The sequence below is a fragment of the Phacochoerus africanus genome, chromosome 3 (genome assembly GCF_016906955.1).
Source record: "Phacochoerus africanus isolate WHEZ1 chromosome 3, ROS_Pafr_v1, whole genome shotgun sequence".
NCBI lineage: Eukaryota > Metazoa > Chordata > Mammalia > Artiodactyla > Suidae > Phacochoerus > Phacochoerus africanus.
In genome coordinates this window covers 142118521-142143804 of record NC_062546.1, presented here as the reverse complement: position 1 = coordinate 142143804, position 25284 = coordinate 142118521, and the positions used below count along the sequence as shown (strand labels likewise).

At 43.0% G+C, this 25284-nt stretch overlaps 1 protein-coding gene across 1 annotated transcript in view; it reads right to left on the bottom strand.

Moving 5' to 3' along the window:
* The window catches only part of MYO3B (myosin IIIB), a 415159-nt gene that overhangs the window by 190116 nt on the left and 199759 nt on the right, over positions 1–25284 (bottom strand). Inside the window, exons 19-24 of the mRNA XM_047770247.1 lie at positions 23494–23620; positions 22297–22507; positions 21291–21438; positions 19929–20082; positions 18408–18496; positions 16426–16555 (exon numbers count right to left, since the gene is read on the bottom strand). Of these exons, the coding sequence (XP_047626203.1) occupies positions 16426–16555; positions 18408–18496; positions 19929–20082; positions 21291–21438; positions 22297–22507; positions 23494–23620 (859 nt within the window). The remainder of the gene's footprint in view (positions 1–16425; positions 16556–18407; positions 18497–19928; positions 20083–21290; positions 21439–22296; positions 22508–23493; positions 23621–25284) is intronic.

Genomic DNA, 25284 nt, shown 5'->3' with positions numbered 1-25284 from the left:
TGTCAGTGTAGGTTCATCAACTGTAATAAACGTACCCCTCTGGTGGGGGATGTCGATAACAGGGGAGGCTGTGCGTGTCTAGGGGTAGAGGGTATTTGCAAAATCTCTGTACCTTCCTCTCAATTTTGCTGAGAACCCAAAACTCTTCTAAAAAAGTCTGTTAAAAAAATAAAAAACAACACGGAGCTGACCAAAAAGCAAATTAACAGTAATAACTGTGGATTCAAATTGGAATAAAAAAAGGTTGAGTAGCATCAGGCTTCCATTCAGCTCTGAAAGTCTAACCATGGTTGTGAAATACCTCTTTAAAGAATGCTGAGGTGGAAAAATAACAAAGAAAAAAATAAAGAGGATAAAACTAAAATCTGCATGATGTATATTTCTTAGCAGTTTGGCAGGGAACAGAAGGGGGAGGGCAGTGATGACAGTGTGGCTCAGATAAATGGAGGAAGAGAAAAATGATTTGACAGAGGCCTGGATAGTTCATTTGCCAACACTCTCCTCATAGCTGATCACCATGAGCCACCAAAAATGGCTGTTCCCACGGTCTCTTTCTGGTTACTCCTCCTTATTGGAGCCAAAGTGAACTTATTCAGATCTCTTCCTTAGCACATGAGAAAGTGGACCGAGGTATCGTTTTTTGCTCCCTTGTCCTGCAATGTTTTTAAGATGAAGTAATTCAAGGTGCTTATTTTCAACATCTTCATAATATGTATTCGCCTAGTAAAAATTATGCTTCTTTCCGTTTGCAAATTAGCAAATATCAACTGTTCTGAAAAGCTGGGTGCTAATATGAATGTACTCATCACTTACATAAAAATTTTTGGTAAGATTTTTTTTCTGTTATAGTTGATTTATAATGTTCTATCAATTTCTGCTGTACAGCTAAGTGACCCAGGTCACACACACACACACACATATAAATTTTTTTTTGATTGAGGCTCTGAAAGCATTTAAGGTTAACTTTAGATATGTAGGTATCCAAGTGTAATTTTCACACTTACCAACTATTTTGCTTTCTTTCAAAGAATGACTGTGTCATATCACTTAGTGCCTTTTTAAAGGACCTAGTCTAAGCATTCAGGTGTAGTAACTTTGAGAAAAACTGGAGTAGCTTAAGAATCCAGAAAACAAGGAGAGGCATACAGAGAAAAGCAAAACTCTATAGGAAAAAAGCCTATAACATGCCTAATTGGCCAGCATGACTCATATTTAAGTTACGATGCCACACATTTTCTTGACACCAACACACCACATATTTCTCTCTTCTCTTTCTCTCTCCCTGTCTCTCACAAACTTGTGTTTGATTTTACAAGTTCATAAAATAGCATTGACCAGAAACTTTCTTCTACTGAACCTGATGTATGTCATGGTGTTGAAGGATGAAGTTAATGTAAGTTTTATTTCTTAAATACAGGCATTGCTTTTTTTGAGAATTTGGCTTTATGGAACTGTGATATAGCCTCCAGAATAACTGTTTGATTTCCAAATCTTCCTAAATTAAAGTCTTATCCTAGAGACTTGGAAGGCAATTAATGACTAAAATTTAAAGAATAGACTCTATTGAGAATAAAGGCCAACAAGAAAGACTTCTCTGATGAAGGAGCTCAACAAGCATCACATCTCCACGCTAATTCTAGAGGCTGCAGCTAGCTAGTCAGTGCACTTGTGTCTGAGTCCTTTTAAGTCAATACAAATATTTTACCTTCTATTGGTCTTTATCTTTGGAAATGATCTGTTTCCTTACGTAGGTTACAAGGTCTCTGAAGTCAGGCACTAAGTATTTCTATTACCATTCATTATTTCAAAAAATATTTCTTTAGCACCTGCCCCCATGCACCATAACAACATTGTAGATGACCTTCACCCTTGTCTTCTATAGATAGATTATATCTACCAGCTCCTGTCAAACTTCAGTACCACCAATTCTTCTTTCAGTCATCCAAGAAAACACTACCTCATCATTCCAAAGAAATAGCAACTGATGGAAGCTCCCACGTGGTGCAGTAGGTTAAGGATTCAAGCGTTGTTACCGCAGCAGCTTGGGTCGTTGCTGTGGCTCGGGTTCAATCCCTGGCCTGGGAACTTCCACATCCCACAGGTGTAACCAAAAAAAAAAAAATTAGCAATCAACTGTGAGCCATTTTACAGAGTTAGTGTGGCACCGTAGTGTTCCCTGATGCACCACTGAAAGCTACCCACAATTACCCACCATTAACACTCTGCCTTGTGAGACTCCTCATTAGAGTCTAAGCTCCATTAGGGCAGGCACTAATCACTCTGTATCTAGTATTTAGCACCATTTACCTAGCATACAGGAAGCACTCAATAAATATTTGTGAGTGAAAGGGTAAATGAATGAATTGTGTGGCATTAGGTTTGATTTGGCATGACATCCAATACCCTTCTAGGTAGGTCCCAGCTCACCTCACTTCCCTCCACACACCCTGAACTTTTTGCTGGTCCCTGGCCATGCTATGCTCCCTTCTTCTTTCAGAATCTTTGCTCAAGCTCTCTGAGGCCTGATTGCAGAGGTGAGATGGTTAAAACTCTGAGTTCTAGGGTCGAACCACTTGAAGTTTGTCTCAGCTGTTACTTACTTGTTAGGAGGACCAGAATGAGTTACTTGCCTTCTTAGTATCTGGGTTTTATCATCCACAAGGCAGGACAAATGTTTATTGAGCTTTGGGAATAAAGTGTTCCTGTTAAATTTACAGTTAGCATAGTTCCAGTGGCGAGTGGAGATGCAGATGTTGCTGGTATAGGGGGTTTGATTAGAGCCACGTGGAACCCCCTAGAGGTCCTAGTTGGCCAAGGAGTTTTAGTTTAAGCTAAATTATTTGATCCAGTGACCATCTCTTCAGTGTATATTTTAAGATTTAAAAAATGTTATTAATTAGGGATATGGGTTAATCAGAGTTTTATAGATGATTCAATTTTCTGCCCAGAACCTCATTAAATTTTGGGTTGGGTGACTAGAAAAGAAAATAAATAAACAGATGATTTAAAGTTTGAGGATTTATTTTATACTTTCCTGTTTATGTTCTCTTTTTAAAAACTTTTTTTTTTTTTTTTTTCCTGCTGTGCCTGTGGCATGTGGAAGTTCCTGGGCCAGGGCTTGATCCTGCAACAACAGCAGCGCACTGAGCCACTGCAGGGACAATGCTGGATCTTTAACCTGCTGCGCCACAAGTGAACTTGCTGTTTATAGTCTTAATGTACTATTTTTAAAACAAAGAAATCATAAACTTAAGGAAAGGATGGAAGGGAGGAAGGAAAGAAAGGAAAAAAGAAAGAGAAACAGAGGAAGGGAGGAAGGAGACCCTATACTTTTGTATAATATTATCTACTACCTTTTGAAAAAATCCAACCAGCAATAAGGAAACATCTGTAGAAATCCACTTATTCTGCCCTATATTTGTCCCTCTGCTCCAGATCAGAAAATAGTTAATAATACTTAAATACTGACATTTATTAAATGTTTTTACAATGTAGTAGACACCATGCTAAGTGCTGGCAATGAATTACTTAATGTGACACTGTAAGCCTTGTCCCCAATTCACCAAGAAAGGAAATGTGGCAAAGAATAGACAAGTCTATGGCCCAAGGTCAGAGGTCCACTGTGCAGAATGCTGAGCATGATGCTGAGAGACCCCATCAACCAGGATGGCCTGATTGAAGATTTCGTGGTTGTTTCAAGGTTTCCGGTGATAGTGGAGGTAGGCTGCTCAGTAACTGATGGGACTGCTGCCTGGCCAAACTGTTTGAACCCAATTGATTTTAGATGATGTCTGGATTTTTTAGTCATTTACACACCAAACCAGGTCAACTGCGTGACGATGCCCATTGATTCCCCAGCAATCACTGTTGTTGTGGCTGGGCCACACCTGATCATCTGGAAAACAGTTGATTTGGGTTTTGTGTAACTTGAACTATCCTCGTGAAATGTCAAGAATGGAACCGCTCTACTAAATGCAAACCTTAATAAAATCTTAGCGCTCCTCTCCCACTTCCAACTCTTCAGCGAAGTTAAGTGACATTTTATTTAGTTTACTGACATCTCACATGTGTGAGCCAATAAAGTTCACAATTGTTTCTCCACACAGCTGTGGTTTACAGCTTTTCTTTGCACACAACACACTGGCACCAGAGCAAAATGATTAACTTTTATGTGCTTCTAACATATGGACCAGACTGTTAGAAGCCAGTCTTGTGCTCTAAAGAGAAAAATATAGTTTCCATTAACATGACCCAAATTCTTGTGAAAAAAGTGTTAAGTTGTGATCCATTTCTAAGTAGATAGATTATAATTATCATGGCTTTGTTTTCTCACTTGATTTGAAGTGCCTGGAGTTATCTTTTAGTAATGGGGGGGCAGACCTGAAGGCCCCCTTATAAAGAGATTTTATAGTGGGATGAATTAATAAACCATAAGTGGCCATGAGACTTTTCCTCCAATATGAGCTATGAAATAAATGCAAAAAACCTTTCATCTTAAATAGGAACATATTTCCTTTCTATGAATGAGGATACTGGCGAGAGAAGCAGAATTTGTTTTTCTGGCATTTCTGACCATTTGAAAAATCAAAACTGCCATATTTGCTGTACTGGACAGGATCACTAAAGCAATAAAACAAAACAGCTCTAAACTGAACTCCTACTTAAAAATAAAAGGTACATTCATCGTCACATTGAGGAGCTATGAAAGAAGTATTAAAATGTGTTGAGGAAAGATAGTGGATCTGATTCACAGCAGATACTAACTTTCCCAGTATTAGAGCCATTATAATAATTCATCAGCGAAGGTTAGCTTTTGTTTTCAAGGACATAGCAGCAACAGGGTCTCTGGAGCAGGAAAGCAGGAGGAACTTTGGAAATGGATTGAACACCCACAATGGAAGATTGCCCTCGAAAACTTTCTGACCAGCCTTGCCTCAGTGGGTCCTTTTGATTCTTGACCCTCAAGATGCTTTTCACAGAAAAACATCTGACTGGTTTCAGAAGCCCCGTACATGAGAGCCATCTCTTGGTATTTCTGCAGTAAAGATATGTCTTGGGATTTCATACTTGGTATTCTCCACACTTTTTGGCCATGGAAATCTCTTCTTTACCTCACATCTCATCACATCCCACAAACCTAGAGTTTCATGAAACACACTTAGGAAAATATTGCTGTTGATACTGATAACATGGGACCTTTCTATCTCTGCAAAATAGAGCCAAGGGAACTTTGAACAAGCTTGCGCTGGAACTCTGCAAATTCACAAGAGTGACTCTTCTTACACACTGGGACACAGGCAGAAGTCTGCATGCAGTAAAACATTATTTTATGAAGAAACAAGAATTTATTTTCTTTGAAAGGACCAGCAGGAAGGGCTCTTTGGCATTTCTGCGCTTCTCTACAGGAGCAAGAATAAGGCACCTCTACAGCCAGGGCAGCAATTTCCTATAGCTACGCTACTCAGTGTGGTGCCTCCAGACCACATGGAATGTGGCTAGTCCAGATTGAGATGTGCCGTAAGTATAAAATGCACACCAGATTTTAAACACTTAGTAAAGTTAAGGAGGTAAGATATCTCAATAATTTTTAATTGATCACATGTTGAATGATAGTATTTTTGATATATTGAGTAAAGATATACTAGTAAAATGAATTTTGTCTATGTCTAGGCTAAATGTTAGTGTCTCCCATCACCACTCTCCCTCCTCCCCACAAATGCGTATGCTAAATCTAACCCCCAATGTGATGGTATTTGGAGGTAGGGCCTTTGGGAGTTAACTAGGTGACATGAAGGCAGAGCCCTCATCAAAGGGATTCGTGCCCTTATGAAAGAGGCCCCAGGGAGCCCCCTTGCCCCTCCTGCCATCTGAGGACACGATGAAAAGACAGCCAGCTACAGACCAGGAAGTGGTACTTTAGCAGGCATCACATCTGCCCTTGCTTGAGCTTAGACTTCCCAACCTCCAGAACTGTGAGAAGTAAATGCTTGTGATTCATTAGCCAGCCAGTCTATGGTACTTTGTTATAGCAACCCAATGGACTAAGACAAGCTGATGCTTTTTATTTTTAAACATGTAGCTAATAGAACAGTTTATATCATGCTGGGTGGCATGGTGCAAAAAACTGACGAACAAAAGGGGGCCCAGTGTGAGCTTTCAAACCACAGTAACTCCAGGCTGAAAGTCTGGCCTAGAGATTACCAGAGGCTGGTCTGTTTGACCTTAAACTTCCTTCTAATTGATGGCTTCTTCTTCATGCAAAGCCCTCACTATGCAAATGGGAAGCTGATTCAGAGAATTGAATTAAACCGGCTGGATGCAAGGTACCAATCCAGGTACAGTCCAGGGCTCTATTTTCTACCACGGCTGATGGCTTTTAAAAGGAAAGAAACACTTAAGCTGCTTACATTTGAACAACAACAACAAAAATAAAACAAACAAATAAAAAACACAGTACTTGGAGAATATAAACTTAAAACCTAAAGGCATTTAGGGATAGGAAAAAGCAAAACAAAAATTTCAAGACATGCTCTTTTCCCTCTCTTGCCTCCCCATCAACCACACCACACACACATTTTGTCCTCAACAAGCCTAACAAAGAAAATCAAAGACTCCTCTAGACAAGGGCTGAAAACCATTAACAAAGGGAAATGCAGGAAAGGGTGAAGTTCCCCTGGGGGCAGTCCAGCCATTACCAGGACCCTCTGCCACCGCCTCTAGCTGGTCAAAGGGCAGAAGGAGGTGCCACTGCTCACGGAATCTCACAGAGGCAGCAGAGGCCTCGTGACTGGTCTGCCCACCAGCTGTGGCATTAATGTGAGGGAGTGCGGCCACACAGGTACCCAGAGTCGCCAGGACAACCATGTTTCTGAGCCAGTGGATGGATATACTGCTTCTCAGCAAACTACAGTCTGCACTTTAAGTACGTGTGTGCTCTTTGCTTCTGAGAAAGCCTCTACCCTGCCCACTCCATTGAGGAAGGGGCTGGCCATCAATCTCAGATGCTGGATGGAATTGCAATTCTATCTGCACTTCTCCGGCCCCTGAGTCCCAAGAGGATTTCACACTTACCCCTCCAGATTTAGACGACAGAGTTCTAGGTGGAGCTCTGGATTTTACACTTTGTTAAAATGATGCTGGTGGGCTCTCAGCCTTCACCATACGTCAATGACCCGCATTTCTGATGTGGCTCAGGTGCTCTCAGGACCACCAGGAAATCCTGTTCACACACTGCACTCTTTGCCTGGACAGGTGGACTCTGCTGAGCACTCGCTACATGCTAGGAGCCTCCCTAGGAGCTAAAGAGAAGCCTACTAAATGGACAAAACCCTGTCCTCATGGAACTTACATTCCAACGGTGCCAGAGATTTCACCCAATCAGACCAAAAACTTCCTGGAGAAGGTGATGCTACAGCTGAGTTTTGAAGGAAAAAATAAATAAAAAATGATTAGGAGGTAAGAAAGGGGCAGAGATGGACAGTGTGGTAATGAGGGCAGGGGTGGGGACAGAAGTCATCCCAGAGGAGAAGTAGCATGAACAAAGGCATCAAGCGATAAAGTGTTATCAACAGCCCTGACTGTATGTTCTGTGTATCAATGAAATAGAAGACGCTAGTCTTTGTTCTTGTGAAGCTTACAATCTTCCCAAGCAGACAAGAGGGTTGCACTGCGCAGCTGGGTGGACCAAAGTACTGTACTGCACAGCTCTGACTGCAGGTTGTTGGAGATGAGGAGCCCATGTAATTAACATTTGCTATTTCCATGATTTATAAGTGGCCGTTGGTGTTCATTTGCTCTGTTCTAGAGAGAAGAATCCGACCCTTGCCCACTCCAAGCTGATGCTGGGAGGAATCCCCAGCTAGTGATGGAACTTGCCAGCCTCCCAGAGTAACACCTGCAGAAAGCTTTGTGGTTCTCTGCTGTGCCTTGAGCATAAAATCAGTATGTTGAGGCATCTCAGATCACTGAGGATAAAGAAGAAAGAGAGCCACTTTTTCCTATAACTTCATCACCATGCTGACCCCTCAGCTTTCTGTGAGGATGGCAGCTCCCATAATTATATTTCAGCCCCATTTCACAGATTTTTCAGAGGCTTTCTGTTATCAAGGATGACCTTTGGTTTTGAAACTGATTCTTAATTTTAACCTTTACTATCATCTCAATTCAAAGCTCTTTTTCCCACTGTCCCTCCCCCTCCAGGCTGGATTGATACCTACATGGCTTGAAGGGGTGTTCTCTCCCACACCTCTGCTCTGGGTCAGCTCCTCTGGTGTGGGAGGAGGGAGGAAGGAAAAGGGAGGGGGCAGAGTGCTCTTCGTCTGATTGGGTAAGAATGCCAACTCTCTCTGGCTAAACATGGCTGTCCCTGGGCTCAAGGGGAAAGGTGGTGGCCCCACATGCCTTCCCCCTACCCCACCACCAACACCACAAGGGGCTCATCTCAACCAGCTCCCATAGCAATTAATCTGAAAGTAATGGGCTGAATTATAATTCCCCTCCCCCACTGAATTCATAAAAGTCCTAACTCCAGTCTTTCAGAATGTGACTGCATTCAGAAACAGTGCCTTTAGAAGGTAACTAAGGTCAAATGAAGTCATATGGGTGAGCCCCCATCCGCCATGACTGTATCCAAAAAGAAGGTGGCTTAGGATACAGACAATATTCACACAGAGTCCGGGGCAATCCTGGAAGGTCACTGAGAAGGCAGCCCACAGTAAGCCAAGGAGAGAGGCCTCAGAAGAACCCAAACCTGCAAACACCTTGATCTTGGACTTCAGCATCTAGAATTGTGAGACAATAAATTTCTTTTGTTTAAGCCACTTTTTGTTTGCAGTGCCTTATTACTTCAGCCCTAAGAAACAAATACAGATTCGGAGTCAAGACTTGAATTTTAGCTTTAGTTTCTTCCTTGCAGGAGTTATGAAGTTTTTTAACAAATATTTACTGGGATTTACTATGTGTTAAGCATGGGGGAGGGGTAGTGGACAAGAGACCAACAGGATCACATCAGCTCCCAAAGGAGACATGGTGATATGATGGAGAGAAGCATGGGCTATTTCCCACTGGGTAGACAGAGAGGGCCTCTCTTTGGAAGTGACATTTAAGCTAAACTCTGGATCACAAGAACAGACCTGTAAAGATCTGGAGAAAGAATGTCCCAGGCAGAGTGAGCAGCTAGTACTGAGTCAAAAAAAGTTTGGAATAGCTGAGGAAAAGAATGAAGGCAGAGAGCAAGGAGTAGAGTACAAGGAGGTGGAGATAGAGGCATGTGGGGCAGATCAGATAAGATTTTAGACAAAGAAAGGGCTTTGCATTTTATTTTAGCTGTGATTAGGAGCCACTGGAGGCTTTCAGCATGGAAGTGACACAATCAGATTTACATCTGTAGAAAGACAGCAGTTTAGCTCTCAGGCTATATGAAGGCAAGGGTAGGAATAGAGTCTAGTTAGGAGACTGAGGTGAGGGTTGGTATAGATGTACCACCCAGCTCTCTGACATCATCTTCATACGATATTCTCTGTGGTATGTCCCCATTCAAATTTTCATTTTTTATAAGGATGCCAGTCATACTGGTGTAGGACCCACCTTGATGACCTCACTTCACCTTGATGGTCTTGGTAAAAACCATGCTTCCAAATAAAGTCACATTCTAAGGGACTGGGGGTTAGGAATTCAACATCACTTTTCAGGAGGGGACACAATTAAACCCATAATAAGGAGTCAAAAAGATGGAAAACACTATGCTAATGAGAGCAACCACATTAAGAGGAATAATGCAGAAGTGAGGAAGAACTGCTTCTGCAGATGATGCAAAAGTGAGGAAGAATAGCTGTAAGACAAAATTCCTTGTGAAAATGAGAGGAGAAGCAATGCAGAGGGCAAGGGGAGAGAGACTTGTAATAAGAGCAAGGATAGTTCAGTCACTTACACTAAAAGGAAAACAAAATGGGAACAGATGCAGGTAGATGGGTAGATTTGGTCCAACCGCCCATTCATTTATTCAGCAAATATATAGAGAGTGGCTACTCTCTGCAGGTATTATTCACTATTTTGAGGATACAGTAATGAACAAACCAGACAAAAATCCCTGCCATCATGGAACTTCCATTATGGTAGAGGAAGATAGATAATAAATAAGCAAAGTGTATATAGTATGTAAAGTAGTGACAAATGCTAAGGAAAAATATAAGTAATTGGTGTACAAAGATTGATTAGGTCAAAATGTTTGTTAGAGTAATCAGTAAAAGTAGGTTTTGAGAAAAGACCTGAAGAAAGTGAAGAAGCTAGCCATGGGTATGTCTCAGGGGGGAAATGTTCCAATTGAGGGAATAGCAAGTGAAAGGGCACCTACATAAAACTTACAGCTAACATCACACTTCATGGTGAAAGCCTGAATACTTTCCCTGTAAGATCTGAACAAAGCAAGATGCCTCCTCTCACCACTTCTACCCAACTGTATATGAAAGTCACAGTCAGTCAAATAAGGCAAGAAAAAGAAATAAAATGTATAAGATTAGGAAGAAAAATGAAAGGATTCTTATTTACAGACAACACAACTGTCCATGTAGAAAATCCCCAGAATCTACAAAAACAAAAACAAAATCAAACAAAACTCCTTAACTAACTAGTAAGTTTAGTAAGACTGTGGGAGGCAAGGTCTATCTGCAAAAATCAATGGCACTTCTATACACTAGCTTTGGACAGCTGAAAACAACAGCAAAATTATACTAGTTCCAAAAACTGAAATACTTAGGTGCCAATCTAACAAAACACATGAAGAATTTGTATGCTGAAAACAAAATACCGATTAAAGAAATCAAAGAAGATCCAAAGAAGTAGACATACCATGTTCATGGATTGAAAGACTCAACACACTAAAGACATCAATTCTTCCCAAACTGATCTATAAATTTCATGAAATTGCAATCAAAATCCCATAAGGACTCTCTACAAGCCACTTTTAAAATTTACATGGATAGGCAAGGAAATGGAATAGTCAAAACAATTTTTGGGGAAAAAAAAAGGATTAAGTTGGAGGAATTATGCTACCTGCTTTTAAGATTATTATGAACCTAGAAGAGTCAAGACTGTGTGGTATCAGTGAAGAGTTAGATATACAGACCAATGAAACAGACCCACACAAATACAACCAATTGTTTTTTGACAAATGTAAAAGCAATCAGTGGAGTAAGGACAGTCATTTCAACACATGGTTTTAGATCAACTGGACACACTTTTCAAAAAAAATGAAGCTCAATCTCACACCTTACACAAACATTAACTTCAGAATGGATGCTAGATCTAAATGTAGAATGTAAAAAGTATTTATTGAGCATCTATTCACACATGACTCCATATAGACTCCTTGGGGGCACCCTGGTTCTCTCTAATTAGGCCTTAACACCTGTTCAAGCTTTCTTTTCTCAGCCTGAAGCTGTTTTTGAAAATTCACCCTGACCACTCACAGAATTTCAGATCAGCACAGGAGCCCACCGTCATTTTTCTTTCTTTTTTTTTTCTTTTTAGGGCTGACCTGCGGCATATGGAAGTTCCCAGGCTAGGGGTCGAATTCAAGCTGCAGCGGCCCGCCTACACTACAACCATGGCAACATCAGATCTGAGCGTGTTTGCAATGTACGCTGCAGCTTGTGGCAACACCGAATCCTTAACCCACCAAGCAAGGACAGAGGTCAAACCCGTATCCTCACAGAGACACGGTCAGGTCCTTAACATACTAAGCCACAACAGGAGTGCCCCACCATCATTTTTCCATCCTGTCTCCTTCTTTCTGCCCTGAGTTCTTTCCTCCCCCCTCCATTCACTTACTCATCCCACTTCCACCTCCCTCTCCTTTCCAGTGTTGTGCATCCTGTCACAGAATGCCTCATTACAACACCAGACTGTCCAATTCTCTCTAGTCTCCTATTGAAAAAAAAATTCTCCTATTGAAAAAAGAATTCTTCCCCCAGGTTGACCCACGATATTTCCATGACATCCCCTTCTATTTTTACTTGTATAGATATAGTGCTTATACTGCCCCCGTTTATAGATTTACACGCCTGTTGTGCATCCTTTATACACTTTTGGACTTGGCACTATCTGTCACTGACTATTCTGGCTGAGATTTTATTTCATTCCTACTACAAAGCACCTACGCATAGCACCATATCTAGAAAGATGATAAAAACATCATTATCTGTTGACTGAGATGCTCTCCCAAATTAGCAGAAAGAGCAGATCTGTGCGAGGAGGAACTGACTCGCCAGGGCTCCAGGACAGGGTTGGCTCATTCGAGCCTTCCTCCGTCTCAGGAAGAGCTGAGTGCTGTCCATGTCTGTGACCCTGGAACTGTGCCACTCAGAGCCACTCACCTTGCCAGACTCATGTGCTACCTGCCAGGATGGAGGAGCAGCCATAAGTGGGAAACAAGAGCTCTGAGAGATAGTTTCTAAAAGGCATCCTCTTAAGAGCTTTATGCTGTTATTGTGGGTGTTACAGAATCAGGAACAGATGATCAATAGCAAGGATTTGGGTAATGAAGGGGTTACAGGGCTTTGCAGATACAATATGGGGACCGTGCCCCCTCCCCAACCAAATAAAAAGGGGAGTCAATGGATGTCAAGATAAAGAGACTCCACTGTTGGTTTTTACTGCAAATCTAATTCCAAGGGAGAAAGCTGAGAGTCCTCAGACAGAAGGCGGCAGTGAAGGCAAAACTCAGTTCCAGATTCTGAAGCAAAACCACACTTGGAGGCTCAGACAGTATTCCCTCTGCCCTACCCCTGTTTTTTCTAATTTCTCCCAAGTTTCTAACTCCTTCAAACACCAAACGACCATTTGGAAGTCAGAATCCATGATTCAAAGGCACAAGTTCCTTTTGAAACCTCCTTCTTCTCTGTCCTCCCCTGAGCCTTTTGAACTTTTTTCTAGCTTACTCGCAGCAAGTGGAACATTCCCCAAATAGGAAAATATGCCATGAAACCTTGTTATAACATCTTTCCTTTTAATGTTTTTCTACCTCCATCATTCATTTTAAGTCCCAGCCAAAGGTTTGGAAAGCAGTGTTGCTGCCACAACGAATTTTCACATATAAAATCTTCAGATAATTTCCTTTCAATAGGAAGGATTACAAAGAAAATTTCATCACATCTGAGGGGATCCATGTGCAGGTCAAAGAGTGGTTGCAAAAGCAAAGAGGGGAACAGCGGGGATCCGTACTTTCTGCAGCTGCCTCCGTTTCGCTGATGGTCACTGGAAAGCGTGCCCTTCAGGCAGAGGAGGCTCTGCTGCCAGGCGCAGCTGGGAGCCAGCAGAAACAGCTGCTGGGAAGGGACAGCAGCAACCTGGGAGAAGCTGACCACCCTGGGCCTCCTGATCTTGTGCTCCACAGTTTTCAAGCTTTTCAGTGTTTGGCTATATACAACGTAAACAGGAAGGTGAGTACAGGAAACAAGAGAATGCCAACTGTATTACGTGCTCTGATTTTACACAAACACACTCAGAGGTTAATCCTCTCAACCTCAAGAGGAGATTATAGCAAGGACCAATCTACTAATGAAGGCACTGTTACCTGCCCAGTGGGTTTGGAGAGCAGGCCGACTTTTTCAAGGAATGTCAGCCAGAAGTTCTCCGACGCCCATGTTTGAAAGCAAAAGACAGCTGCAGTGTGGCTACCAGCACACTTCACCCTAACTGGACACGACACCTTAGGTAAAGAAATTAAAGGGTTTCTTTTGCACTTTAAGATACTCTATCCATCCTTTGGGGGAAGAAAATATTATTGTGAAGTAGATTGCATGTGTAGATAAGTGTACAAAATATAAATGTATAGCATAATGAATATTATAAAATAAACATCCATGTAGCCACCACCAAGACCAGGAGCCCAAGTGTTGTCAACACTCCATAGGAATCTTTCCTCTCGAAACTGAGGAGACCAACACTAGACCTCTTTTTTTTTTTTTTTAATTTATTTATTTTTGGCCATACCCACAGCATGTCGAAGTTCTCAGGCCAGGGATTGGACCTGTGCCACAGCTGCAGCCTATGCCACAGCTGTGGCAATACTGGCTCCTTAACTCTCTGTGCCACAAGGAAACTTCCTGGGCCTCTTTTTTAACTCTGGGATTAACAGCCTACAGGGCTTCCCAACTTGGACCTTCCACCCTATAGTTCATCCTCTAAAAGAAGTTTGTAAAGAAATTGCCCATAATATCTATGCTCACTGAACTAGGGCCCATTTTAAGTATTAAAGGGTTTAAAGCAGGATAAAGAAAAATTGAAATGACCAAGAAAAGGGTTTCTCATGCCCTGACTGTATCAGCATATTATTTTCCAAACTGCTGGGAAGCGCCGACCTTGCTTCCAGCCCCAGTGCTGAGGTGGACAGCGATGTCTCCCTTCCTGAGGGGTATGTGCTGGAAACAAGCATTTGCATTTTTCAGCAAAAACAATACAGTCTATTTTTGTCTGGTAAGGTTTCCCCACTTTCAAAGGTTGTAATACAATAAAATCCAAAAATATAGAATGTGGGACTTTGAAAATTTAGAAAATTAATATTCTGTCTTCAACATAGGATGCATAACCTCTTTGAACTGAGCTTTGAAGGCAAATATCGTCACAAGGAGATAAAATAGTGCCCAATTCTAGATAGAAAGTGAAGGTAAAAGAAAGTTCCAGTTGCTTTTAGGGCAAAGCTATATTATCTTTATGTTCCCTTTAGCTGCCTAGACACTGCCTTATTATAATCAACTCTTCTATAAATTGAAGAAGCCATTGATTGAAGCCATTTTTACATGGAAAATTTCAGAAAAAGAAAACAGAATCATGCTTATTGGTTTTGATGTGTATTCATGGCATCTTAATTATACTCAAATTGTGAAGAAGAGAAACCTAAGGATTTCAAAACAAATAATTCTGCATAACATACAACTCAGGAACACAAGGAAGCTTGTCAGAAAAACATTGTTTGTTCTAGTCTATTTTTCAATTTTGTTTCCTCACGGTGGTGTGGGTTGCAGTTTTAAGGCAAGATTCAGAAAGAGTTATAAGACAGGAGGAAAGTTCTTTCAGAGAAAAGCAAAAATAAGCCTAGACTATCTCTTTGTTCCTGTTCTGGGGGGCGGCCTTTAGGTGACCAAGGGCAACTGCAGGCTGGCTGAAGAGCCTGACTTCTTGCACAGTGCCACCTAGTGGCCCAAGCTGTGAACTTGCTTTTATTTTGCCCAAGTTTGAAAAATTAGAAATTCCAAAGTTGTGAACAGATTTGACAAACTGTTACTCATATTTATGAGAAAGTATAAATGCTAGCTAACAAGCCATTTGGATATGTTTTATTTCAAAGAGTGTGTCTCCTATTAATAATGGCTGTGTCTTTGCCTCTACGCAGTCATCTAGTGAGACTATACACCCGAATGTCTGATGAGGGAGCCCCAAACTGGACCGCAACTGTCCATTCTCTCAGAAGTTGATAATGAATCAAATCCTGGAAGTGCCCAAGGGAGGTCTGGAAAGGAAGCTGGAGGGCAGCCTTCTGCTGGGCACGCTTCTATTTTTATACAAAGGAGCATGCTTCGGTGGGGGGGGTTATTTTGTTTTTATTTTTGGCTGCACCTGCAGCAAGTGTAAGTTCCAGGACCAGGGATCAGACTCGCACCACAGCTGCAACCAGAGCCATGACAGTGACAATGCTGGATCCTTAACCTACTGAGCCACGAGGGAACTCCTAAAGGAACACATTTTTTAAAAGTTGAGAACCTAGTTTCAAAGTGAAGCTGAAGCAAAGGTTGTAGACTGTGGCTTTTTTCTTAACCAAGATTTTCACGTCTCTGCATGTTGCTAAAATTCCAACCTGGCAGCTGCTCTCTTTAGCTTGCAAAGGCCCCATGCTAGACACGGTGCCAATGATTTCACGAGGGATGGGGAAAGAAAAAGAAATTAGGAACAATGATAAAGAGGTTTCTCTGCCTCCTTTCTTAAAAGCATAGCTGAAGCTGTTTCCAGACACAGCCTCAAAAAACATAAATCCCTTGAGAGGAGAGCTATGTGAAGATGGAGACTGCTGTCCCACCAAAGGCAGCAGAATCCCAAATAAATCAAAGGAGCTTGACCCAGTTAGAATCCATTTGGTAAAACAGCAAAGACCAGGATGTTCCACCTTTTGGCACTAGCTTTCTGCTCCCAGCTTGAGGACTGACCGAACAACCACACAGAAGTTGACTGTAAGCAGACAAAGGCTGTGTAATGTAGGCCAGTGACAGACCTATTCCGGGTTGGTTAGGAGTGTGGTGGGGTGGGGTCGATGACTAGGTGGGAAGTTGGACCAGGTGACCTCTGAGGACCCCATGACTGGATGATTTTGATTGGCTCCAGCCCCATGACTTGTCGAAGCATCAGGCTCAAAGCTGTCAGGAAAGCTCCAAGTACCTGTTTTGGTCAAAGGGATTGAGAAGAGTTGCTGGAGGAGCTGGTTTTCTGATGTTCTTAGTATGACAACCACATCAGCAGGGAGAGTATCTCTGTTTTTCTCAAGAACCCCAGAAGCATCGTACAATACCTGCAACACGAAGAGCAAATCACAAGTTAGCCAATACTGTCCATCATTGGTGACACTGGCATGTTGTCTGAGGTCAGTCACTAATCCGCTATACAGGATTCATCCTGACACAGCCATGCTTTTAAATCCAGGCCAGGAATAGCAGTTAAGGATCTGGCGTTGTCACTGCTGTGGCTCTGGTTACCGCCTTGGTGCAGGTTTTGATCCCTGATCTGGGAACTTCTGCATGCTGTAGGTCTGGCCCAAAAGGAAAAAAAAAAAAAAATGTATGTGCTCAATTAAATCCAGACCAGCAGGTAAGGGCGGAAAATTGTAATTTTTGAGAGGTCAATTATCTTAACCTCTGGTTCAGCTGTTCCTTGAAGAGAGTCCCATCAAAGAAAACTCACCTCAAAATAATTATTTGGGTCATTCACCGTATGTGAAGCATCCTAAGAGGTAAACACTGTTATCATCTCTATTTTACTGGTGGGCAAACAGAGGCTTAGAGAGAGGCTGCATAATGTACTCATGGCCACACATCTCACCGTGGTTGGCAAGCATCCCAACCAGGGCTGTTTGGTTCCACGCTCGTAACCACCGCACCCTCCCTGCTTTCCAAGGTACTCGTGGCACCTGAGCAATGCTCAGGGATTCTCAGCAGCTCTCAGTTCTCAGGACAGAGAGGATCCAGGTCAGAGAAATTTAAGGACCCCTCTAGAGAAAGAAGTGTTGAGTCGCAAAAGAATTCAGGAGAGGACACAGAGCCTGGAAGGAAAAGGACTCCCTTTTCCCTTAAAATCAAGAGGAGAAAGAGGGGAGAAGAAGGGTGAGGAGGAAGTAGGTATAAAAGGCCAGAGAGATGGAAACAGAGGTGTGAGGAAGGGCCAGGAATGGAAGGCAGGAGAGAAGAGAAGAATGGGGATCAGGGTGGATGTCATGTGCAATCAGCCTTCAATGCCAAGGTAAACAAAGTGTTTAAGAGCAAAAAACGGACTGCAATTTCTAGCAAAGATCCAAAATAGATACCATCATGTGCGATGAGGCAAGAAAAACAACCTCGCCACTTGTATCAGACTGCCTTTCAACCAACCTCCAGTCAGGCAAAATTAATTTCAATGTCATGATATGAATGTGAAAAATGATTTCAACAAGTCAACAGAATAACACCAAATGCCTTTTATGGACCTCCTACCCACTCTCTGGACCCAGGGCTTCAGCAGACCCTGCCGGAACCAATTAGCCATAATTCGAATGGCTCCTTTGAGAGTAACTTGAGCAATGAATTGTTGGCTACAGGAGGAGGGAATTTCCTGAATCCCTCACTAATCTGCTTCAGGAACTTGAAACTGAGACTGAGGCATAATGTATGAAAAGTGGAAATTTCAGTTAATGTTCTAAAAGCTTAACATCTGGATGATGAAGTGAAATTTTTTTTCCCTTTTCATCTAGACATTTTTGATGCCCTGCAGACATACATACACTTAAAGGGCTAAGAATTGAGTCCCACTGTGATATTAGCCCTCGCCTACTACCTACGCTTCTCCAAATGACTTCTGAATGTGAACATTCACCACTAAACACTGCAAAAGCTATAATATGTTTTCTCTCTGGAGAGCTGTCACTTCTAAGCCAAACCTCAGGTGAGAGGCAGATGGCAGCTCTGTGGGCCACCCCAGCGAGCAATTGCTTCTTTGCCAGGGGCAACTTTCTGGGAGCGACACCACTGAGAAGGTCTGGGAATCAGGATGAGGTGTTCAAGAAGAATTCAAAGGAGAAAGAAATCTGCAAGCAATTTTGTGAGCGCCACAAACAGGGTGACACAGACACTTACCCTTTGTCCAATTCAGGCTTAATAGCTCACGTGCCTCACCTTTCCAGCATAGTGCTGAATGCCAAAGCTCAGCTCCACTCCTCTGGGCCTCCAGAAGTATTTGCATCGGAGATTATCTTCAAATTTATCTGTGTGGAGTTTCATGTTTAAAAGTTACAACATAGGAGTTCCCATCATGGCTCAGTGGTTAACGAACCTGACTAGGGACCATGAGGTTGCGGGTTCGATCCCTGGCCTCGCTCAGTGGGTTGGGGATCCGGCATTGCCATGAGCCGTGGTGCAGGTTGCAGACACGGCTTGGGTCCCGTGTTGCTGCGGCTCTGGTGTAGGTGCGGCTCGGCTGCGGCTCCGATTCAACCCCTAGCCTGGGATCCTTCATATGCTGTAGGGTTCAGCCCTAAAAAAGATAAAAAAAAAAAAGTTAACAACATAAACTGCTTGGTCCTTGGTTCTTCGAACCATGATGGCCCAGAATAAGAAATTTCAGAGTAGCCTGATGTTATTCTCACATGCACAGTGATGGAGAAAGATGCCCTACACAAGGGGCATTTACAACCAAGTCCTCTTTTAGTTGTTTCCTGTTGTCTGTAGTGTCAGGCTGTTCCCTAAGCTCTTGTGTTCTGCTCTGAGAACTCCTAGCACGGACAGTGATGACACTGGAAGCCTGGCCAGTTAGCTTTAGAACCATGATGTTACTCTATAGAAGGCAAATAACCCTGGTTTGTATATACTCTGGACAACTTGTGACACTTTTATAGATCAGAGGATATGGCTGAAGGGGATCATCTCAACTCCAAGAGTCTCTTCCACAAATCAATTCTCCATCTGGGCAAAGGCTTGAGGTTCCTGTTCCCTCCTTCTACCAACCATTTTGCTCTCATTTTTGTGACTGACAGCCTACTCTGTGTAAGGAACTGGGCTAGTAAAGGGATGCAAGGGCCAGGGCTTTGGGGCCCACGGATCTCATAATATAAGTGCAACACTGAAGATTTGAGGTGGAGGAGGAGGAAGTCAAGAGGAACAGAGGTGCAGACTGGAAGGCTTGAACGCCAGGAGGAGGTGTTTTATCCATCACGGTAACCTAATGAAAAGGTGGCTGTCGAAAGACTACATTAGCTGGGATGTCCAGGTGAGCAGGGAAAGCAATGGGCCTAAAAACCAGGAGACCAGCAGGGACGTCTATACAAACTTGGACTAAAGATGGACGGGGTCCATGCGAAGGGCTGGACGGACGGCATGAAAAAGGAGGAGAATCGAGGATTGGTTATGGGAAAGGAGGGAGCAGAAGGTGTAACCATGATACTGACATTGGGTAAAGGTATTTCTGTTTGCAGAAATAAGGAAGGGAGGAGGGTCTGGGAGGTGGGGGTAGGTTTGCACAAATTCCATCAGGACATGTTCTGCACATTGCAATTTGTTGAAAACAGGGTCTATACTTTTGCAATCACCAGACAGTCAAAACATACAAGAAAGATTCTTTAACCCACGATCATTTGACGACATGAGCCAAATAGCCAAGTTCCCTTTGGCACGTATATGCCTTGCCCAAAAAGTACCTACCAACCAGGGTCTGGTCTGTTGCTTGAGGAAACCGACTTTCCTCATCCAGAAGTGCGAGCAGACCCAGGGGTTTCTGGAGGAACATATCCAGGAGTGGGCGGTTGTCCTGGTACTCCACGGGTGTAGCATCGATGCCCTCATTCTGATACTCCATCTGGAAGGAAATGCATTGTGAGTCTCTCCAGCCCCAACGGGCCCCAGGTACCACCAGGCTGCAGGCACTTTTTGTGACTGGAAACACTGCACAGGGTGTCTTTTATGTGAGTAGTAAAGGGCTCGTCTGCACATAACACTGTTGAAGCTTTGGGGTTAAATCTGACCCACAGTGGACCTCAGCAGGCAGCTGAAGCTGCCAAGAGATGGGACTGCTCTCTCATCCAAACACTGATGTGGTGACTCATAACTTAGAAACTGATGTAGGAAAGAAGGGAAGCGGAAATTTTTTATTTTGGTGACAAGCATGCTTTAAACTAGGAAGGAAGTGGACTTCTATCTTTGGCGAAGGATTTTGCAAAGGAATCACCTCAGTAGAAAACTAGAAAAACTCCACATTTCCCAGGAAAATAAATGGAAGTAACCTGGGCTGAAAGAAGGTCTAGTTTTGTACAAGGTGGGCGGGGAGGAGAATGCAACACAGATTAATCCAGTTCCAGTGATAAAACCAAAGCAGTATTTTTTAGTCCACGTGTTTGTGTTTCTCTAATCACAGTAGTTTGCGTGTCATCACTCCTGCATTTAAAAAGCAGCTTGGTCAGAATGTTTAGCTATTGCACCTCCCTCATACAAGACAGTCTTGGGGTTCGGGTATGGACTGGGGAGGAGGAAAAGGGCTTTGGGTCCACTAACTTCACATCCTGTTTTATTTACCATTAAATTCACAGCAGAAAGATTTCCATTTTGAGAAAACCAAGGACATATCTTGCCCCTCCCTGAAGATACCCATCATTTGCTGTAGGATCTGGTGTGCAGGAGACGGGGTGGGGTGGCCAGTTTGGGAGTTAAGAACAAGAACCTGTGTCCTGAGTTCAAGATCATCCCGTGTCATTCTGGACATGATCACTGATTATTTTAGTTAAATCAAGCAGAAGAGGATGTAGCATTTTGGGCAATGCTTTGGAAACATTTAAATAATTGGCGTGTCACCAGCTTCACTCATGTGAGGAAATGTACCTTTCCACAGAAATCAAGACCTCTTTTTTTCCATCCTAAATTTAGACTGTGGATTTATTTTGACAGGACTGCCTCGCCAGTGATTTTTCTCTGGTATCTTTGATCTGTTAGCCTAGCAGGGTTTCTGCTTCAAACTCTGGGCAGCCTGCAGGCACCTTCCCTAGGTTTAGTGCCTCCGGAGTTCACTGTTACCTGCTCGAGAGCAAAAACATGCTGAATGAAATAGTATTGGATTTGCTCATTGGCGATGTTTATGCAGAGCTGCTCAAATGAATTTCTCTGAAAGTTCTCAAATCCAAAAATATCCAGGATCCCCACATTCATGCCATTGTCTGCACTGCTGCATAAGAGAGAAGAACAGAACCTTTTAGGGGAGGAAACAGCCATCTCAGGATGGTGAGAATATGCGGGCCCAAGTTTTTATTAATACATGGTAGCCACCCGAGGCGAGCAGTACCCTGCCAGCTTTGGGGGTAAAACGGTCTAGCTTAAACCACTCATTCCTTGAGTCTTTCAACAGTACTTCTAATTTCTTTTCTTTCTTTCTTTCTTTTTTCTTTTTTTTTTTTTAAGCAGAAAAATCCTTTCAAATCTTCCTCAGAAGCTCCATCTTTGGAGAGATTAAAGAGGAACCCACTCCGTCTGAAGGGAGTTTGCTAGTTCATTCTTCTACTTTCCCACCCATAAAGCTTAGTAGGAAGAAGACACTGGAATCTGATGCTGTCAATTCTTCTACAGTCTAGAGATCTCTAGTACTTAGCAAAGAAAAAGTAGTCATAGTAGTAATAATGTGAGACACTGTACTTTCACACTTTTCATGAAATGTCTCAGTTGATTCTAAAAGCAACACCACAAGGAGAATATTATCTTCGTTTTGCAGATGGGAAAACCAGACTTAGAACTATGATTTAGAACATGCACTGATGATGCTGTGGAGCTTGGATGCAAACCCAGTTTTCCCAGCTCCCAGCCAAGCCTATTCTGTTAAACACTGCACAGTAATGGCTGTTAGTCGTGCACCTCTCAGATATAAACACTGCGTCTCCCCTGGATCCCACTGCATCTTTTAAGGGACATGGCCTAAGAGTTTCACCAAAGAAAACCCAAGAGAGGACCGAACGCTTCCTCCTGCAAACACTAGAGACACTGGAGTCGATGACAACTCTCCCTAAGGCCTCTGCTCCCAGCGGGAACTTACCATATGTTTTTGTCTGGCTGCAGGAGTGTATTGATGCGATTGACGATCCAGCTGAAGAGCCTCCCATACAGAGCCTTGGACATGGCATCTCGGACGTCCGCGGCCCTGTCAACGGTGTTGGCTCGGATGATGGTCTCCCCCCGGGTGACCACACAGTGTGAGGTGAGGGCCTCCTGGAGCTCTTCGGGACTGATGCAGAGAACGGAGGCAGCTAGAAGACAGGGTAAGGATGATACCCAGCAGATACCTCCATTCATCCCGCAGCCAGCATCTGCTCCACATCAGCTACAAGCCAGGCTCAATCCTCAGCACTTCAGAGTCAAGGACAAACAAGCCAGGTCCTTAGCTCCAAGAAGCATTCAGACTGATGCAGTACATCTCAGACTGTTCTAAAAGCTTTTCACAAGTGTTAGATGAAGAAATGTGGGAAGAAGTGGTCTTTGGTCAAATAAGTGTGAGCAATTGCTGGAGAGTACAGTCTGCTCTTAGAGAATCACAAAGAACATTAGTACCTTAAAGGCCATAGGGAGTTCCCACTGTGGCTCAGCGGGTTAAAAACCCAACATGGTGCCTGTGATGGTACAGGTTGGATCCCTGGCCTCGCTCAGTGGGTTAAGGACCTGGCATTGCAGTGGCTGTGGTGTAGGCTGGTGGCTGCAGCTCCAATTCAGCCCCTAGCCCGGGAACTTCCATTTGTTGCAAATGTGGACCTAAAAAGAAAAAGAAAGGCAATAAAAAGTGCCTCAATTTAACACAAAAGGTGTTTATTTAAATCAGTGTTTTTCCTAAGTCAGGATTCTCACTCTTTGTGCCATCATCATTACCCATGGGACTTTAAAAGAAATAGGTGCCTGTTTATCCCCAGCAGACGCTGTTTCAGTGAATTTAGATTGAGATCCCATCTATGGCATTTGTTTCAAAAATTTGTATATGATTTTCAAAAGCTGCCACTGTTGAGAATCACTGCCCAAAGTTATCTGCCATGGAATTCTTTTCTGAAGAGCATTGATTTGCCGCTTACAGAAAGAACACTGATATTCAAGAAGACATACTTTGGGAAATACTGGTTAGGGAAAACACCCAGAGCTAGTTGAAGGACTAGCAGCAGCACATTTTATATTTTAGAGTCTTGAAAAACTACCAAAGTGAGAGAAACATGGACTTTGGCAACACAGTGCATATGTGTCAAATAATTACCATTTTTCAAGGCTTCTGCATTGGGCACCTCACTTTTATCGGTTTGATGTTGAGAGGAAATAGCTGCAAACTCAATATTTCCAATATTCAAAATCCCAGCCAAAATTCTGTACACTGAGTGCACCTCCTGAAAAAAACATTGAGAACCATGTATGGTCAGTGCCAACCAAACCAATAAACCTCTGGCACTAGTTGTCCACCAGTGTCCTTTTTCCTGGGCACATAAACTTCCAAATCTCCCTGGCAGTTAGGGCAAGTAACTAAATCTTAACAAAGGAGCAAGCAGATTGATGCAGGCCATCTCTGAGCCTGCTTCACAGAGGGGAACACGCCTCCTCCATGCTTTCTTTCCCATTCTTGCTGGCTGGAACTCCCAGCAACCCAGCCTCAACCATACCATTGATTATGATGTTGGAGACCAATGACTGGATAGAACAGAGATGTTCTGTTAACCTGAACCTCTTGTCTTGGAGTGCTGATATTAGAGAGAACTGATCTTTGTTCTTTGAGCCACTTTTAGCCTTTCTTTAGCCTAACACCAGCTCCCAAATTCAGGTATGGTTCTTTCTTCAAAATGAGAGAGGAGGAGTTCCCATCATGGCGCAGTGGTTAATGAATCTGACTAGGAACCATGAGGTTGCGGGTTCAGTCCCTGGCCTTGCTCAGTGGGTCAAGGATCCGGCGTTGCTGTGAGCTGTGGTGTAGGTTGCAAACTTGGCTTGGATCCCGCCTTGCTGTGGTTCTGGCGTAGGCCGGCGGCTGCAGCTCCGATTGGACCCCTAGCCTGGGAACCTCCATATGCTGCTGGAAGTGGCCCTAGAAAAGGCAAAGAGACAAAAAAAAAAAAAAAGAGAGAGAGAGGAGATGCTTCCTTGACCCTATTTGAATACGAACTATGAAATAGTTGGCAGGGCATTCATTGATGTTTCACTAGAACAGTTGAAGTCAAATGATGGTATATATAGTTATGAATGAGGTCAGAAAATAGTTTGAAAGACTCGCTAGAAATTGTCTGTGATGATATGTTAGAAGAAGAAATATATATTTGGTGTTCATACCCATGTCTGGCACAAGAGTTTCTAAAACCCTAGGAATTTTCTGAATGATAAGGGTGAGAGGAGGGCCCTTTGTTATTCATAATAAGCCCCTTTCAGTGGCACCTGAGTTTGTGCTCCTGAGGTGACTCCTGGAGGATGGGGGGGCCGGGTGCCAGAGGACCCAACCATGTGATTAAAGGGCAGGAACTTTTAGTGAACCCTGGGCCTCAGGGACAGGAGAGACTGAGCTAATCACCGACTGACAATGATTTAACCAGCCCTGCCTATGTAATGGGACCTCTATTAAAACCCCTAATGAGGAGGTTTGGAGCACTTTTGGGATGAGAATGCATGAAGGCAGTAAGAGAAAGTGCTGCCGCCCCCAAATCTTACCCAATGCATCTCTTCCTAAGTTGTATCCTTTGTAATAAACCAGTAACAGTTTTCCTCAGTTCCGTGAGCCCTTCAAGCAAATTACTGAAACCAAGGAGGGAGGCATGGGAACCCCCAACTTTCCATCAGAAATAGAACTCTTGGAATTATAACTGGTGTCTGTAGTGGGGGCGGTCTTGTGGGGCTAAGCCCACTTGTGAGATCTGATGCTAACTCCAGGTAGACAGTGTCAGAATTGAATTGAATTGTAGGAGAATTGGTTGGTACAGGGAATAACTGCATATACTTGGTTAAAAAAAAAAAAAAAAGCGATGTGGGTAAAAACGGTTCAGATGATCTAAGTCCTATTTTATATTGAAAG